The sequence below is a fragment of the Nerophis lumbriciformis genome, linkage group LG10 (assembly GCF_033978685.3).
Source record: "Nerophis lumbriciformis linkage group LG10, RoL_Nlum_v2.1, whole genome shotgun sequence".
Classification (NCBI taxonomy): domain Eukaryota; kingdom Metazoa; phylum Chordata; class Actinopteri; order Syngnathiformes; family Syngnathidae; genus Nerophis; species Nerophis lumbriciformis.
Genome location: NC_084557.2, coordinates 33,882,369 through 33,898,728, shown reverse-complemented (window position 1 = coordinate 33,898,728; position 16,360 = coordinate 33,882,369). Strand labels below are relative to the sequence as shown.

The following is a 16,360-nucleotide window of genomic DNA, read 5'->3' as shown; positions in this document are numbered from 1 at the left end:
AGGCGGAGGGAAGCTACCCTCTCGTCCACTGGGTTGAACTCCAACGTGCAGGCTCTGAGCCGGGGGGCAACAAGAATTGCCACCTCAGCCTGTCGCCTCTCATTGCCGGCAACGCCAGAGTGGAAGAGAGTCCAGCCCCTCTCGAGAGAACTGGTTCCAGAGCCCTTGCTGTGCGTCGAAGTGAGTCCGACTATATCTAGCCGGAACTTCTCGACCTCGCGCACTAGCTCAGGCTCCTTCCCCCCCCAGCGAGGTGACGTTCCACGTCCCAAGAGCTAGCTTCTGTAGCCGAGGATCAGACCGCCAAGTGCCCTGCCGTCGGCTTCCGCCCAGCTCACACTGCACCCGACCTCTATGACCCCTGCTATGGGTGGTGAGCCCATTGGAGGGGGGACCCCCGTTGCCTCTTCGGGCTGTGCCCGGTCGGGCCCCATGGGGACAGGCCCGGCCACCAGGCGCTCGCCATCGTGCCCCACCTCCGGGCCTGGCTCTAGAGGGGGGCCCCGGTGACCCGCGTCCGGGCGAGGGAAATCTGGGTCCTTTATTTTTATTCGTCATGGAGGTCTTCAAGCTGCTCTTTGTCTGATCCCTCACCTAGGACCAGTTTGTCTTGGGAGACCCTACCAGGGGGCATAAAGCCCCCGGACAACATAGCTCCTAGGATCATTGGGACACGCAAACTCCTCTACCACGGTAAGGTGGCAGCTCAGAGAGGAGCTGCCACTCAATATAATAACTCAATATTATTTATTACAAAAACTACTCAAAGCATTTTTAATACAACCCTATTTAAATACGTCTAAAACAGCTGAACTTTTAATATATGCTGGCCATCTTGACTTCTGATTCCAAAGCAAGTATTTTTGTCACACTGTTGTCAAACAATGATAATATTAAACAAATGGGCAAAATATGATTCCACATTGTTGAAAGTGGTCATCTGAGAGCATTTGTAATTGCAGTGCTGTTCATATAAAAATGTTTTGATGCCCCAGATATAAAACATCTATCTGCCTTTTAACAATATTACTTTCTAGCAATGAGGTTAGCGCCCACATACCTGATGTAGAGCTCTTCTCTCTTGTGTCAATATCTGATGTTTCTATTCCAAATTGAATGGATGTAGTTGATGGAGAACCGCCCCAGATCTGCTCGCATAGTACAGCAAAACAACTCGACCGTAACCACTTCTTCCACCTGCGTCGACTGATTGTCTGTACTTTCCACGAATCGCTTTCAGTTTAGTGCCGATAGTTGTTTTTGTGATGTCCTCTTTCCGATGAGGAAATTCCTCAGATGTCCCTCCAAGTCCGTACCGCTCCAAAATAGGGTAAGAATGTCACCATACTTGGACTGGCAAGTATCCCAGTCAACACTTTGAGTTTTGTTAACTTTAATCTCCAAAACGATGCTTAAAATTAGCTCTACTTCTCTGTCAGTCCACATAGATAATAATTCTTTCTTGCCATGACCCGACATTTTTGCTATATGCCGTCTCCGGAAATGACGTTTTGGATGTTTCTGATTGGCTAAAATGGTCTTAAGTCCTAGGGTACATTGGCTAAAATGGTCTTAAGTCCTAGGGTACAGCGCCCCCAGTATTTTGGCATGCACTCAGTGTATGCGTTTGCTTGGGGACAGAGATAGTTTTTTAAATGCGCACGTGTGGCTGGAGATCTTGTTAAGACGTTAGGTTAGGCGGTGGCTCTTTGTTGTTAAGGCGGCCGCCTTAACAACAAAACGCTGCGGGAAACCCTGCAAAGCAAGGTTGGTTGCATTAACAAAGGCACTTGCTAATTGAGCGACACACTAACACCCAATAAGGTAACAGTATCAACTGTCAAGTTTGGTTGTGCCATCTTGTTGTCTTGCGGTTAATTATTTGCATGGAGTGATGCGGTTAATTATTTGCATGGAGTGAGAAGAGAAACTAAAAATGAGTGCTGCAGAGAGCGAATAAATTGTTGATAAAACCAGAAAAGTCACCTCAACTGGGACAATTTGTAGGATTTTTAAAAATGGACTGTAGTCAGACCAGGTGGTTGTAATCTATAATACCACGCCACCTTAACCGCGCTCACCCTTGAATAGTTCTACCCAGGTTTCTCTATGTTTACATTATAACACTTTGCAATATTTTGTTACACTTTATTAGGCATTCCTTCCATATTCCTTTTCTTTGTACCTTAACTTTAAGAAGGTAAGTGTTCAATGTGATTTTAGAATTGTGTTGTTGCATTGATTGTTTTCCATGGTTGTTGAAATTTCCTTTGCTTTCAGCCTTGATAGCTCATGGGATTACAATCAGCGGAAGGTTAAGTTTTCAATTAAAAATGTTTACATTTAATATATTATTCTCCTGGTACTACTTTTCAATATCATTAATTTTTGATATCGACTGATATAAAACACTTATAACGTGATGCAGTTTTCAGCCATATTGCCCAGCCTTAAAAATGAGTTCATACTGTAGCCTGCTCACAGCCAGGTTAGTTGTATGTAAAAAAAAAAAAAGAAAAACAAAAAGTAATATTTAGTTTGCAATCTTTAAAATTCAAACATGCCAGCATATCAAACAAGGTATGACAGACTTTGACTCTTGTTTGGCTACTCAGTGTATTACTATAACACAGGAGAGCTATTTGGGGTAGCAGAGTATGTGACACAAAGTCAGGCCCATCTTCCACCGTCTCCGATGCCATTCATGTGCCGCAACCACCGGTGGCTGCTGTCACCGGCCAGGTCTGGCCAAGCTGTGCTGCAGTCATAGGAACACTTTGTAACAGCAATAGGTTGCAAAACGATCACCTTGATAAATTGATAGACATCCTCACAAATATTAATATGAAGCATTAAGGGTTTCCCCCAGATTGTAAAGATAGCTGTGGCTGTGGGTGCGTGACTAGGGTTGTGGTCAATATGAAGTCATATTATTTGCTATGATGCATTGATTTTAATGAAAAGGCAAACGCATCTATACATACATTTAAAACAAATATGTTAATTATAATATTAACATGTATTTTTGCTTACCGGTACATATTGTTTTGTTCTATGTTTCAATTCTTGCTTCTCATTGTACAATATACGTTATAAAAAAAAAAAAAACTTTCTATAGATTTTTAAAATCTTTTTAGTCACTCTTTCTAAATGAAAAACGAATAGCAACAAATCTAGCATCCATTTCTGGTGTTGTTGGAAAATTTTCACTTAAAAAAAACCCCTCGCTTTTAAGGTGTGGCAGCTAATATTTTGCCGTGGCGCACAGCCACGATCAGTTACATTAAGGAGAAGCCCTGGCATCATTGAATGCATTGAATGTTGTGTCCTTGCCTTGATCTATTTACATTGTTGAAATCAAATGTTGAATTTTGGCAAAGCCTGAACAATGTGTACCGGTAGACGTGAAACATGACGTTGGCGTGAGGCACCGCACATTTCCACCTTCAATTCACTCTTGATACATGTCAAGTTTGCTGTGAAAAAGGGCATACATCAAGTTTTTGTGTGTACGTACGTTTAGTACATGAGGCCCCTGGTTGTGTCTGTGACACACTCTGGTTTTCCCTACAGAAGACATGGAAACTTGTGCACTTAAGAAATAATGTTTTTGATAAATGAGTCCTGTAATCACTGTCATATGTCATGTTACAGCTACAATCAACATATTGAAAAATTATCAGATGTATTATCCACAGTATAACACAAAGCTAAGATGTTTTTTTTCTAGATAGTTTGGCATATATATGTATTTATCTACTTTGGATTGGCTCTAACATCCATCCATGGATGGATGGATTGGCTCTAACATCTTTATTGGAAGAAATATATCAACAATCTAAAATATAAGGAATCACCTACAATTATCTTTGCAGACGATATCAAAGACGGGGGTTTGCTTATTGATTTGCATTCAATAAAACACATGTGTACATGTTGCACAGTTGTTGTTGCTTCGCCTCACACTTGTTCTTCTCCCAGATAATTAACATGTTTGTGTTTTAATGGCAGGCAGAGGTCTGTGAGGAGCAGGCAGCAAGCGTACTTCCTGCGTCCTGCGTTCAACAGCTGGATTCTGCTAACTGGAAGGAGAGACTCGCCAGTATGGAAGAATTTCAAAAGGTGGTGTCTTTGTTTCATTTTGGAAACTGTCACCGTTTACTTTGGCATTTGATAGTTGGAATAGACTTCTAATTATTTAATACATGCCAGAAAGGAATCACATAACGCACCCAAATTATGAGTGAAACCATCTCATCCTATTGATTAATTATTTTTATTTATTTATTTTTGAAAGCTCTTTGATCCTGACAGAAAAGTTTGTCATAATGAATGCATGAGTGTTAAAAGTCATAATTGCTTCCAGGCTGTTGAGACTTTGGATAAGACAACAATTCCATGCCAGGCCTTAGTCAGGATGTTGGCCAAAAAACCAGGGTGGAAAGAGACAAACTTTCAGGTAACTTTGTGTTAAATTATATTTTGGTCGGAATCTGGATGAAAGACAGAAATTGTTCTTAATTTAACTATATTATGAAACCACTTAAAGTTGGATAACCTGACTTTTTTACTCTTGTTAAGGTCATGCAGATGAAGCTCTACATTGTGGCTCTCATCGCTCAGAGAGGGGAGTTTTCCAAGACGTCAGCCTCTGTGGTCTTGGATGGCTTGGTAGATAAAGTTGGAGACATCAAATGTGGGGTGAAAGCCAAGGAGGGAATGACTGCAATTGCGGTGGCCTGCTCGCTACCTTGGACTGCTGAACAGGTTTATTTAAAACGTTTTATTAATTTTTTAAAAACTGAATTAACTTATTCGATCCCCGGCAAGTGATTTCCCTTAACACCAATGCTGCATAAACCTTTTTCTTCGGTAGGTTGTATCGTTGGCGTTTGCACAAAAGAATCCAAAGAACCAAGCAGAGACTCTCAACTGGTTGGCTAATGCCATGAAGGAGTTTGGCTTTGCTGGGTAAATACAATTTGATTTAATGAACATCTTATATACATCTGAGGACATAATTATTAGTACCTTAGGGACTTTTGAACATTTCGCAAAAATTATGCCTAATGTTTGCAATATTCATAAAATTCTTGATGGTAAATAATTGTACCTCATTTTGGTACATTTTTAAATGTGAAATGGATTTTTAATATGTTTTAAAGTACAAGTAGAGCCTCTATATTGAACCTATTATATATATCTTGATTTTATGACACCAAAAGACTTCTAAACTTTGCAAATAAATAGATACGATCAAAATAGTATCAATCTCAAAGAGATTCCCGAGCCGTTTTGAGAGTGAATGAGGAAGCCAGTCACGTGATCCGTGACGTAGTGGGAGGAACCACATATCCCTTCACCACCAACATGTGAGAGCCAAAAACAATTACTTTGGGGGGGGGGGGATACTATCTATAACCTTACATTTTTTGAGCCCAAGCACAAAGAGGATGAGCAATATGTTTTAGAAATGGAGTGTTAAACGGATGCAGCTTTATTGTGACACTACATCATCAACAACATTGCTATGTGCTAAACCAACAAACTAGCCATAATGATTTTCCAAGGTTAAAAAAGTTGCCGCAACTAGCGTCTTTTTTGCCATCTCGGGGATGTCAAAGTCGACAGGCTCTCGGTCCATGGCCACATTTGTTTAATACCAGGCGAGAGATGCATGAATTGTAATTTAGAATTTAGTTTTACCATGTTTAAGACGAAGTAGAAGCAGCCGCCGCCTTGGTGTTTTCAACAATGGCAGCGTAAGCCAGCATTAGCTCACTGCTATCAATGTGCCGCTAAAATAGGCCGTCTGCGTTGGTGCTTATAATAACTGTCGCTCATATTTGGTTAATTTTCAAGTCACGACATGTAAATGGAGTATTGTTGGCGGTTATACACTATATGTGTGTGTGTGTGTGTGTATATATGTATGTATATATATATATATATATATATATATATATATATAATGTGTGTGTGTATATATAAGTATATATACACCGTATTTTTCGGACTATAAGTCGCTCCGGAGTATACGTTGCACCGGCCGAAAATGCACAATAATGAAGGAAAAAAAACATATACCGGTATACGTCGCACTGGAGTATAAGTCGCATTTTTGGGGGAAATTTATTTGTTAAAATCCAACACCAAGAATAGACATTTGAAAGGCAATTTTTTAAATAAATAAAGAATAGTGAACAACAGGCTGACTAAGTGTACGCCATATGACGCACAAATAACCAACTGAGAACGTGCCTGGTATGTTAACGCAACACATCATGGCAAGAGTCATTCAAATAACTATAACATATAAAACAAGCTATACGTTTACCAAACAATCTGTCACTCCCGATCGCTAAATCCGATGATATCTTCCTCCCCGGTGTCGCCTCTGGTATGCGCCGTTTCCTTTCTTTTTGCTGCTCGATCGCCGTTTTCTGCTGCATATTTCACTACGTCCGGCTTGTAATCTGCAGTATATGATTTCCTTTTCGGTGCCATTTTAGTTCAGCCCTTCTCAGTTTTTTACAAGTTACCGCCAATGTTGAAATAATCAATTTTAATAGATACGGATGTAGCAGCAGTTAGCATCCCATGACCCACAATGCACTTCTGCCCTGACCCACAATGCACTTCTGCCATGACCCGCCCCCGCCGAATTCTTATTGGTTAACGTGTGTGACGATTGCTGACGTGTGTGTGACGATTGCGGACATTTGCTTCGTCTCTTACGCGAATGAGATAAATAATATTATTTGATATTTTACGGTAATGTGTTTATAATTTCACACACAAGTCACTCTGGAGTATATGTCGCACTGTGAAAAAAACTGTGATTTATAATCTGAAAAATACGGTCTATATATATATATGTATGTATATATATATGTATGTATGTATGTATGTACCGGTAATACATATGTATGTATGTATGTAATACATATGTATGTATGTATGTAATACATATGTATGTATATATAGTGTGTATATACGTGTATATGTATGTATATGTGTGTGTATACGGTATATATATATATATATATATATGTGTGTGTGTATATATATATATATGTACATATATATATGTATGTATATATATATATATATATATATATAAATAAATAAATAATATGTTTTCAAAAATATATTTACTTCCTTACTTTTTGGATTGTAAATACAATTGGATATGGTTTAATGGATCAATGACACACAATTAAGCATATAAAGTCGACTTGTTTTTCCACTCAACTGGTACTTTAAGAAAGATTTGGTGAAAACACACTTAAGCAATCAATTAGGTTTAAAGCACATCCGAACAGTCAGTTAACACTGAATCTTATTAAAATGACCAAAGAAGCAGGGCTTGACCACTTGATTGAAAGGAACTTGTTCTGCAGTTTCTCCTACAGGGTTTCCGCGGGTCATTAACAAGCATTAACAATTATTAAATGGATTTTGCTAAAATTAAAGCCTTGAATGGCAATAAAAATCATTAAGTTTGATGTCCAGAGACATTAAAAAATGGTCATAGAATTGATAGTCAAGTCAATTAATCGAAAGATGAATGAAAAGTAAGTCAATACATTTGCCATCATCGATAAATTGCTATGTCAGTGTGTATCTTTTCTTCGTCTACAGCTTTCAAACTGGATACCAGTACATGGTCTCACTGTGTGCATCGCTCTCAGCACCTGAGCATGTTTATTCGTCAGAATTACATTGAGAGGGTTAGCCTCTTGTCAGTCATCCCACAAACTTTGTTTCGGTACGTGCAGGCGGGAACCTACTTGCATTTCTCTTCTACACGTCTTCCTGTATGAGCAACCAGCGGGGGGGGGTATATTGTAGCGTCCCGGAAGAGTTAGTGATGCAAGGGGTTCTGGGTATTTGTTCTGTTGTGTTTATGTTGTGTTACGGTGCGGATGTTCTCCCGAAATGTGTTTTGTCATTCTTGTTTGGTGTGGGTTGACAGTGTGGCGCATATTTGTAACAGTGTTAAAGTTGTATATACGGCCACCCTCAGTGTGACCTGTATGGCTGTTGACCAAGTATGCCTGGCATTCACTTGTGTGTCTGAAAAGCCGTAGATATTATGTGACTGGGCTGGCACGCAAAGGAAGTGCCTTTAAGGTTTAATGGCGCGCTGTACTGCTCCCTACGTCCGTGTACACAGCGGCGTTTTAAAAAGTCATAAATTTTACTTTTTGAAACCGATACCGATAATTTTGAAGCCGATACAGATAATTTCCGATATTATATTTTAAAGTATTTATCGGCCGATAATATCGGCAGTCCGATATTATCGGACATCCGTAGTAATGACAAGTTTATTGCATTTGAAAGGGTTACTTGTATTATCATAATTTTTTTTGTGATAATTTATTGTCAGTGCTTAATTTGGTCACAAAATAATACCGGCAACAATGTCGTTTATTGGCAATACTTACCACAGATTTGCTGAAACTGTTGACATTGATTAATTGGTCTAATGAACCAAGAGGTGTTTGGGTGTTTATATGCTGCTTTTGTTAGGCGAATGAAGGGCGATGCCTTCAACCAAAACAGTACTATACCTACAGTTAAGCATGGTGGGGAGAGTATAATGGTGGGATGTTTTGCTGTTTTAGGCACAGGCATCTTTTTTCAGAACTGTCCAAAAACTGATATTTTCAAGAATAATACCAAGAAGTCTATCATTAGAAGTTTGGGTCATTGTTTTATATTCAAACAAGAAAATGACCTACAACATGCATCAAAGTTAAATAACTTTTTGAAGGAAAGACCCCAAAACCAAGGTTCTGAAGTGGGCTATCAGAGCCCAGATCTCAATCATATGGAGGTTCTGTGGAGGGAGCTGAAGATTAGGGTCCATGTTTAGAGGACAAGCAATTTGGATGATCTTTAAAAAATGGAAGAATGCACTAACATCCCTCAGCAGACGTGCCAATTTAGAAACTACCAGAAGATGTTAGTTTCAGTTTTATCAGTGTCTATTAATTATCAAGGTGTTACAAATTTGTCCATTGCATATGAATTGTTTTAGATTAAATTCAATAAATCAATAAAAATGTTAGTTTGTCCTTATGCAGCTGTTGTGTGAGTGGACACGCAAACGATCAACACTTTTGGTTTTGACACATTTCATTGAAAATACAGTTGTTTTTTTATTATTTCAAGAAGAGGTGTAATAATTTTTTTCCTTAAGTGTTGCATCAAACCACCACCTATGTTCTACAGAATACGAACAGGCGCCATTAATGAATCTGTTGATATTTACCCACCTTTGTCTTTTTCAGTATAAACGTGAAAGGTTTTATCAACAATGTCAAGACGGCCTTGGGAGCGACTAACCCAGCTGTTAGGACCGCAGCTATCACCCTGCTGGGCGTTATGCATCTCTACATGGGAGCGCCACTACGCATGTTCTTTGAGGACGAGAAACCAGCTCTCTTAGCACAAATAGATTCTGAGTTTGAGAAGGTAATTTCTTTTTGTTCAGTTTAGGACGGTATTGTTTTGCTTCATTTGCAAGAAAAACTGAATAACGACTCCCTTTATAACATTACAAATTATGCTTCTAAATAGTCACTTAAGCAGTGTATTTTTTTGTGTTCTGCATCTTAGATGCAAGGTCAATCACCTCCAGCCCCAACAAGATTCACTAAGAAGACAAGCAATGAGGAAGAGGGGGACAATACAGAGGAGCAAGAAGAAGCAGATTCAGGAGGAAAGGACATCATGGATTTGCTACCCAGAACAGATATTAGGTAAAGTTTGGTGTGAGACTATTTTCATCTCAATTTACTTAAGGATTTATTGGACAAAACTATTGGTTCCTCTGTGTGACAATGGTCACTGAAATAACTTGAAACAGACTAAAGTACCGTATTTTTCGGAGTATAAGTCGCACCGTAGTATAAGTTGCACCTGCCGAAAATGCATAATAAAGAAGGAAAAAAACATATAAGTTGCACTGGAGCCCGGCCAAACTATGAAAAAAACTGCGACTTATAGTCCAAAAAGTACGGTAACTGTAAATCTTTAAATTTTTGGACAAATGGGACAAAATTGGATCATTGTTTTACAAGACACTTGGGGCATGTTTACAGAAGGAAACATGGAACCTCCAGAGGAGTGATTTTGTTTTGAAGCTGCTTTGGTGCATCCATCACAGGGTGTCTTGAATATTTTAAGGGTTCAATGTCTTGAAGGCTGGGAGCAAAATGTGCTGCCCAGTGTCAGAAAGCTTGGTCTTGGTTGCAGGTCATGGGTCCTCCAACTGGATAATGACTCAAAACTTATACCGGTAGTTAAAAACCCCCAAGAGTGTCTAAAGCTAACTGTTAAACTGCAGTATTTGGAATTGGCCTTCTATGACACCGGGTCTAAATCCTATCAGACTTTCGTGTTAGAGTTGAAGCCCTTCAAAACTACTCATGATGAGTGGGCCGCAATGAAAAAGAAAAGCCTGTTGACAAGTGCATGAGTCTAATTAAGAGTTACATAAATGGCTGGATTGCAGTTACAACCTCATAAAGGTGTGCAAAATAAATAATGTTAAGAATTTTATAATTTTTGTCCAAGCCAGCTTTATAAAACATAAATTAGAACTAATTTTGTTAGAATACAAGTCATAAGCAATATCTGATTTTCAGTTGTTAATTTTCAATACATGTGTTGTCGTCATTCATACTGACATTCAAAACAAATGTAAAAAAAAATCACTTTCATCTGTGCTCTCCAAACAAAACTAATTCAGACTTTTCTCTCATATTTCAGTGACAAAGTCACTTCTGATTTGGTTTCCAAAATTGGGGACAAGAACTGGAAGATCAGAAAAGAGGGCCTTGATGAAGTTGCAGCTATCATTTCGGAAGCTAAATTCATCACAGCCAACGTTGGAGATCTGCCTCTGGCCTTGAAAGGACGACTTGGTGATTCCAATAAGATCTTGGTTAGTAAGCGTTTGCTGCATTTATGTTTGACGGTCACATGTCTTTTACAAATTCTTCTGGAATTTTGCCTATCGTTCATGATCATTATGAAAGATATGATGACGGATGTATTTTAATTTTTTTTGCATTTTAACTCTTAAATAAACGTAAATAAAAGTCTGCCTACTGCGGAGCCAATGGGAGCTCTTCTAATCCGCCCATGGAACTCAGTACAAAAAACAGCCAAAATTGCCCAAAATATTCTATTTACATTTTGTTACTTGAATATTAACCAAGTGTTAGTGATATTGTTATTATAAACGATAACGCAGACAAGCTATTTATAGTGGCTGGCGCCATGATCACGAGCTTGCGTGCCAATGTTGACATGATCGACTGATCAGCGGCTTCCTTGTTTCCTTGCTCGTCAAACTTTATTGTAGATCATAAATCATGCTTCTCACCACTGGAAAGTAGAAGGGCGAGGACAAGTTGGTGCCTTTTAACAGCCAATTTAAACCTGGAACTGGTGAGAACAACACAAAACGACGCTTGGATTCACCCCCCTTTTCTTTGCGAGGATTAAGAGTTATTCTTCATCTAATTGGGAATATATGAACATCCCAGTAACCAGTGTTGGGTTAGTTACTGAAAACCAGTAACTAGTTACAGTTACTAGTTACTTTATTTCAAAAGTAACTCTGTTACTAACTCAGTTACCTACACCAAAAAGTAATGCGTTACTGTGAAAAGTAACTATTTAGTTACTTCTTTTTTTCAATCAATCAATCAATCAATCTTTATTTATATAGCCCTAAATCACAAGTGTCTCAAAGGGCTGCACAAGCCACAACGACATCCTCGGTACAAAGCCCACATACGGGCAAGGAAAAACTCACCCCAGTGGGACGTCGATGTGAATGACTATGAGAAACCTTGGAGAGGACCGCATATGTGGGTAACCCCCCCCCTCTAGGGGAGACCGAAAGCAATGGATGTCGAGTGGGTCTGACATAATATTGTGAGAGTCCAGTCCATAGTGGATCCAACATAATAGTAAGAGTCCAGTCCATAGTGGGGCCAGCAGGACACCATCCCGAGCGGAGACGGGTCAGCAGCGCAGAGATGTTCCCTGCCGATGCACAGGCGAGCGGTCCACCCCGGGTCCCGACTCTGGACAGCCAGCACTTCATCCATGGCCACCGGACCTGTGCCCCCCCCCCCCCCTCAAGGAAAAGGGGAGCAGAGGAGAAAAGAAAAGAAACGGCAGATCAACTGGTCTAACAGGGGGGCTATTTAAAGGCTAGAGTATACAAATGAGTTTTAAGATGGGACTTAAATACTTCTACTGAGGTAGCATCTCTAATTGTTACCGGGAGGGCATTCCATAGTACTGGAGCCCGAATAGAAAACGCTCTATAGCCCGCAGACTTTTTTTGGGCTCTGGGAATCACTAATAAGCCGGAGTTCTTTGAACGCAGATTTCTTGCCGGGACATATGGTACAATGCAATCGACAAGATAGGACGGAGCTAGACCGTGCAGTATTTTATACGTAAGTAGTAAAACCTTAAAGTCACATCTTAAGTGCACAGGAAGCCAGTGCAGGTGAGCCAGTATAGGCGTAATATGATCAAACTTTCTTGTTCTTGTCAAAAGTCTAGCAGCCGCATTTTGTACCAACTGTAATTTTTTAATGCTAGACATAGGGAGCCCCGAAAATAATACGTTACAATAGTCGAGACGAGACGTAACGAACGCATGAATAATGATCTCAGCGTCGCTAGTGGATAAAATAGAACGAATTTTAGCGATATTACGGAGATGAAAGAAGGCCGTTTTAGTAACACTCTTAATGTGTGACTCAAACGAGAGAGTTGGGTCGAAGATAATACCCAGATTCTTTACTGATTCGCCTTGTGTAATTGTTTGGTTGTCAAATGTTAAGGTGGTATTATTAAATAAATGTCGGTGTTTAGCAGGACCGATAATCAGCATTTCCGTTTTCTTGGCGTTGAGTTGCAAGAAGTTAGCGGACATCCATTGTTTAATTTCATTAAGACACGCCTCCAGCTGACTACAATCCGGCGTGTTGGTCAGCTTTAGGGGCATGTAGAGTTGGGTGTCATCAGCATAACAATGAAAGCTAACACCGTATTTGCGTATGATGTCGCCTAGCGGCAGCATGTAAATACTAAAGAGTGCAGGGCCAAGAACCGAACCCTGAGGAACTCCGCACGTTACCTTAACATAGTCCCAGGTCACATTATTATGGGAGACGCATTGCATCCTGTCAGTAAGATAAGAGTTAAACCACGACAAAGCTAAGTCTGACATACCAATACGTGTTTTGAAACGCTCTAATAAAATATTATGATCGACGGTATCGAAAGCAGCGCTAAGATCAAGAAGCAGCAACATAGATGACGCATCAGAATCCATCGTTAGCAGTAGATCATTAGTCATTTTTGCGAGGGCTGTCTCCGTAGAGTGATTTGCCCTGAAACCGGATTGAAAAGGTTCACAGAGATTGTTAGACACTAAGTGTTCATTTAGCTGCTGTGCGACAATTTTTTCGAGGATTTTCGAAATAAAGGGAAGGTGGGACACCGGTCGGTAGTTTACCATGAGGTCAGGATCAAGGTTAGGTCTTTTGAGCAGAGGATGAATAACCGCTTTCTTGAATGCTAGGGGAACAGTGCCAGAGGAAAGTGATAAGTTTATAATATTTAGCACTGATGGACCTAATAATACAAAAAGCTCCTTGATAAGTTTCCCAGGAAGTGGGTCAAGTAAACATGTTGTTTGTTTTATCCCACTTACACGCTGTAATAGTTCCTCTAATGTTATTTCATCAAAAAGAGAGAGACTATTTTGTATTGCAGTATCCGTCGTAGATACAGTTGTATCTGTGTTCATAGAACCCAGTTGTAGCTGGGATGCGTTGTCTTTAATCTCCTTTCTAATGAGTTCAATTTTCTTATTAAAGAAATTCATAAAGTCATCTGCCGAGTGGGTGGAGCTATTGGGAGGAGTCCCTTGTTGGGTTAGCGATGCTACTGTACTAAACAAAAATTTAGGGTCCTTTTTGTTGAGGCGGATGAGATTTGAGTAATATTTAGCTTTAGCTAAGGTAAGCATGCGTTTATACGATATTAAACTATCACTCCATGCTTGATGGAAAACCTCAAGCTTGGTCGCGCGCCATTTGCGTTCCAACTTTCTACATGATAATTTATGAGCTCTGGTTTCCTCTGTAAACCATGGGGTGCGCCTTTTAGGGGCCCTTTTTTGTTTTAGCGGTGCTATACTATCAATGGTTTTGCGCAGGGCATTGTCAAAGTTGTTAGTGAGGTTATCAATAGAGCCGACATAATTTGGGAATGGTGCCATTACCGAAGGCAGTAGGTCAGCAAGAGTCATCATTGTGGCGGCATTAATGTTGCGGCTGCTATAGCAGTTATTATTATTATTAGTTTGTTGACAATGAGTCAGAACTTCGAATTTTATAAGGTAATGATCGGACATTACTTTAGTATACGGGAGTACCATAACTTTGGAGGTGGTGACACCCCTGACCAGCACTAGATCTATCGTATTGCCGTTGCGATGCGTAGGTTCATTTATTATTTGTGTAAGACCACAGCTATCAATTATAGTCTGGAGCGCCACGCACTGAGGGTCCGATGGGGTATTCATATGGATATTAAAGTCCCCCATTATGATTATATTGTCTGCGTACGTCACTAGATCAGCAACAAACTCTGAGAATTCATTAATAAAGTCCGAGTAGGGCCCTGGGGGGCGGTAGATAACAGCCATATCGAGAGGCAGCGGTGCGACAGACCTCATAGTAAGCACCTCAAACGATTTGTATTTATTATTTAGGTTAGGGGTAAGGTTAAAGTTTTCATTGTATATTAGTGCGACCCCCCCACCCCTTTTAAGGGGACGGGCAATATGCGCATTCGTATAGTTAGGAGGAGATGCCTCATTTAGCGCAAAAAATTCGTCTGGTTTGAGCCAGGTTTCGCTAAGACCAATGACGTTAAGATTGTTGTCTCTAATGACCTCATTAACTAATAACGTTTTGGGAGACAATGATCTTATGTTTAAAAAGCCCATATTATAAGTATTGGGCTGTTTTGACGAGTTTTTGTTTAAATTATCCGTAGTAGAAATATTAATGATGTTGCGTTTATTATACGTAGTGCACTTTAAATAGTTTCGAGCATATCTAGGAATTGATACGACGGGAATTTTCAGATTGTTTGCTTGATGCTGCGATCGACTGAACGCATCATGATTTGCCACCTCAGTAGAATGCATATCTACCCCGGACACATTCACAACAGAAAACACATTATGTGAGTTGTGTGTTATTCTAAGAAAATTGCTATGCGTACAGGAATTATCCAGCCTGGCGCTGGCTAGTTCTAGCTTAACTGACTCCTCACCCGGACTAGCAGGCTCTGTAATTGCCTGTGACCGGGCTTGCTCTAGTGTAGTTAGTCAAATGTGACTTTTTTTTTTTAAAGCTCCCATTATTGCCCTTTTGGCCTTTGTTTCGGTACTGTTATTGCACTGGAGAATAATATAATCTGTTGATCAACTTGACATGTATTTGCATCACTGAACTCTGCTAAGCAATGTGGTCTACGTACAACACACAAAGACAAAGATATGTTTCAAAGGGCCAATTTGTTTCAGGCCAGAACAAATTGACAAAACTATTTTAAATAGCTGCAACATAACATACATATGTAACAAACAGCACAATAACTGTAAAGCAAGGAAGGCACACACTACATACACAAAGCCTAACCAGGCGTTTTTTTCTCAAGGAATTCTGAAGCCCAGAACACTCTACACATTTCCCCAGTTTTAGTTTAGAGAAAAGGAACGATTGGCCTGGCCCACTAGCATCCCTCTTTATGTTTGTGAACTTTATAGTCTATACATTTAGAGTGGTGTGATAATCAAACACTCTAGAAGTCTAGAATGAAAGAGTATATAAGAAAATTGACAGAGTGTGTGTACCCTCAGTGATAAATGATGAGCAGAGGCAGAGTTAATCCTTAAGTGGTGGTGGTGGTGGAGGTGAAGTGGTATCGGAGTCTGTGTCTCTATTTACTAGCTTCGTCGAAGCATGTTGCTTTTGTAGGTGTTTCAGCAGATTTGAATTGCTGTTTTGGGCAGTAGATGGGATCTTTGATCCAAGACACAACTTACATTTAACTAAAATGTTATTTTCTTTGTGCTCGACAAAAGAAAAGTAGTGAATATCTACATATTCGACAAACTCGACTGCAGTCTGCAGCTCTGCCATGATCAGACACGCCGCCCTCCCCTCCCCACGCTCCTCACACCCACATCCAGACACACACAGTGCGCTGCGTCTCTCTTCTCCGGCTTGTGACA

General features: G+C 40.0%; 1 protein-coding gene across 4 annotated transcripts in view; it reads left to right on the top strand.

Moving 5' to 3' along the window:
• The window catches only part of ckap5 (cytoskeleton associated protein 5), an 86,623-nt gene that overhangs the window by 31,565 nt on the left and 38,698 nt on the right, over positions 1-16,360 (top strand). For all 4 annotated transcript variants that reach the window (XM_061969788.2, XM_061969786.2, XM_061969787.2 and 1 more), the window contains exons 15-21: positions 4,012-4,122; positions 4,367-4,459; positions 4,582-4,767; positions 4,877-4,971; positions 9,303-9,486; positions 9,631-9,773; positions 10,786-10,960. In XM_061969788.2, the coding sequence (XP_061825772.1) occupies positions 4,012-4,122; positions 4,367-4,459; positions 4,582-4,767; positions 4,877-4,971; positions 9,303-9,486; positions 9,631-9,773; positions 10,786-10,960 (987 nt within the window). The remainder of the gene's footprint in view (positions 1-4,011; positions 4,123-4,366; positions 4,460-4,581; positions 4,768-4,876; positions 4,972-9,302; positions 9,487-9,630; positions 9,774-10,785; positions 10,961-16,360) is intronic.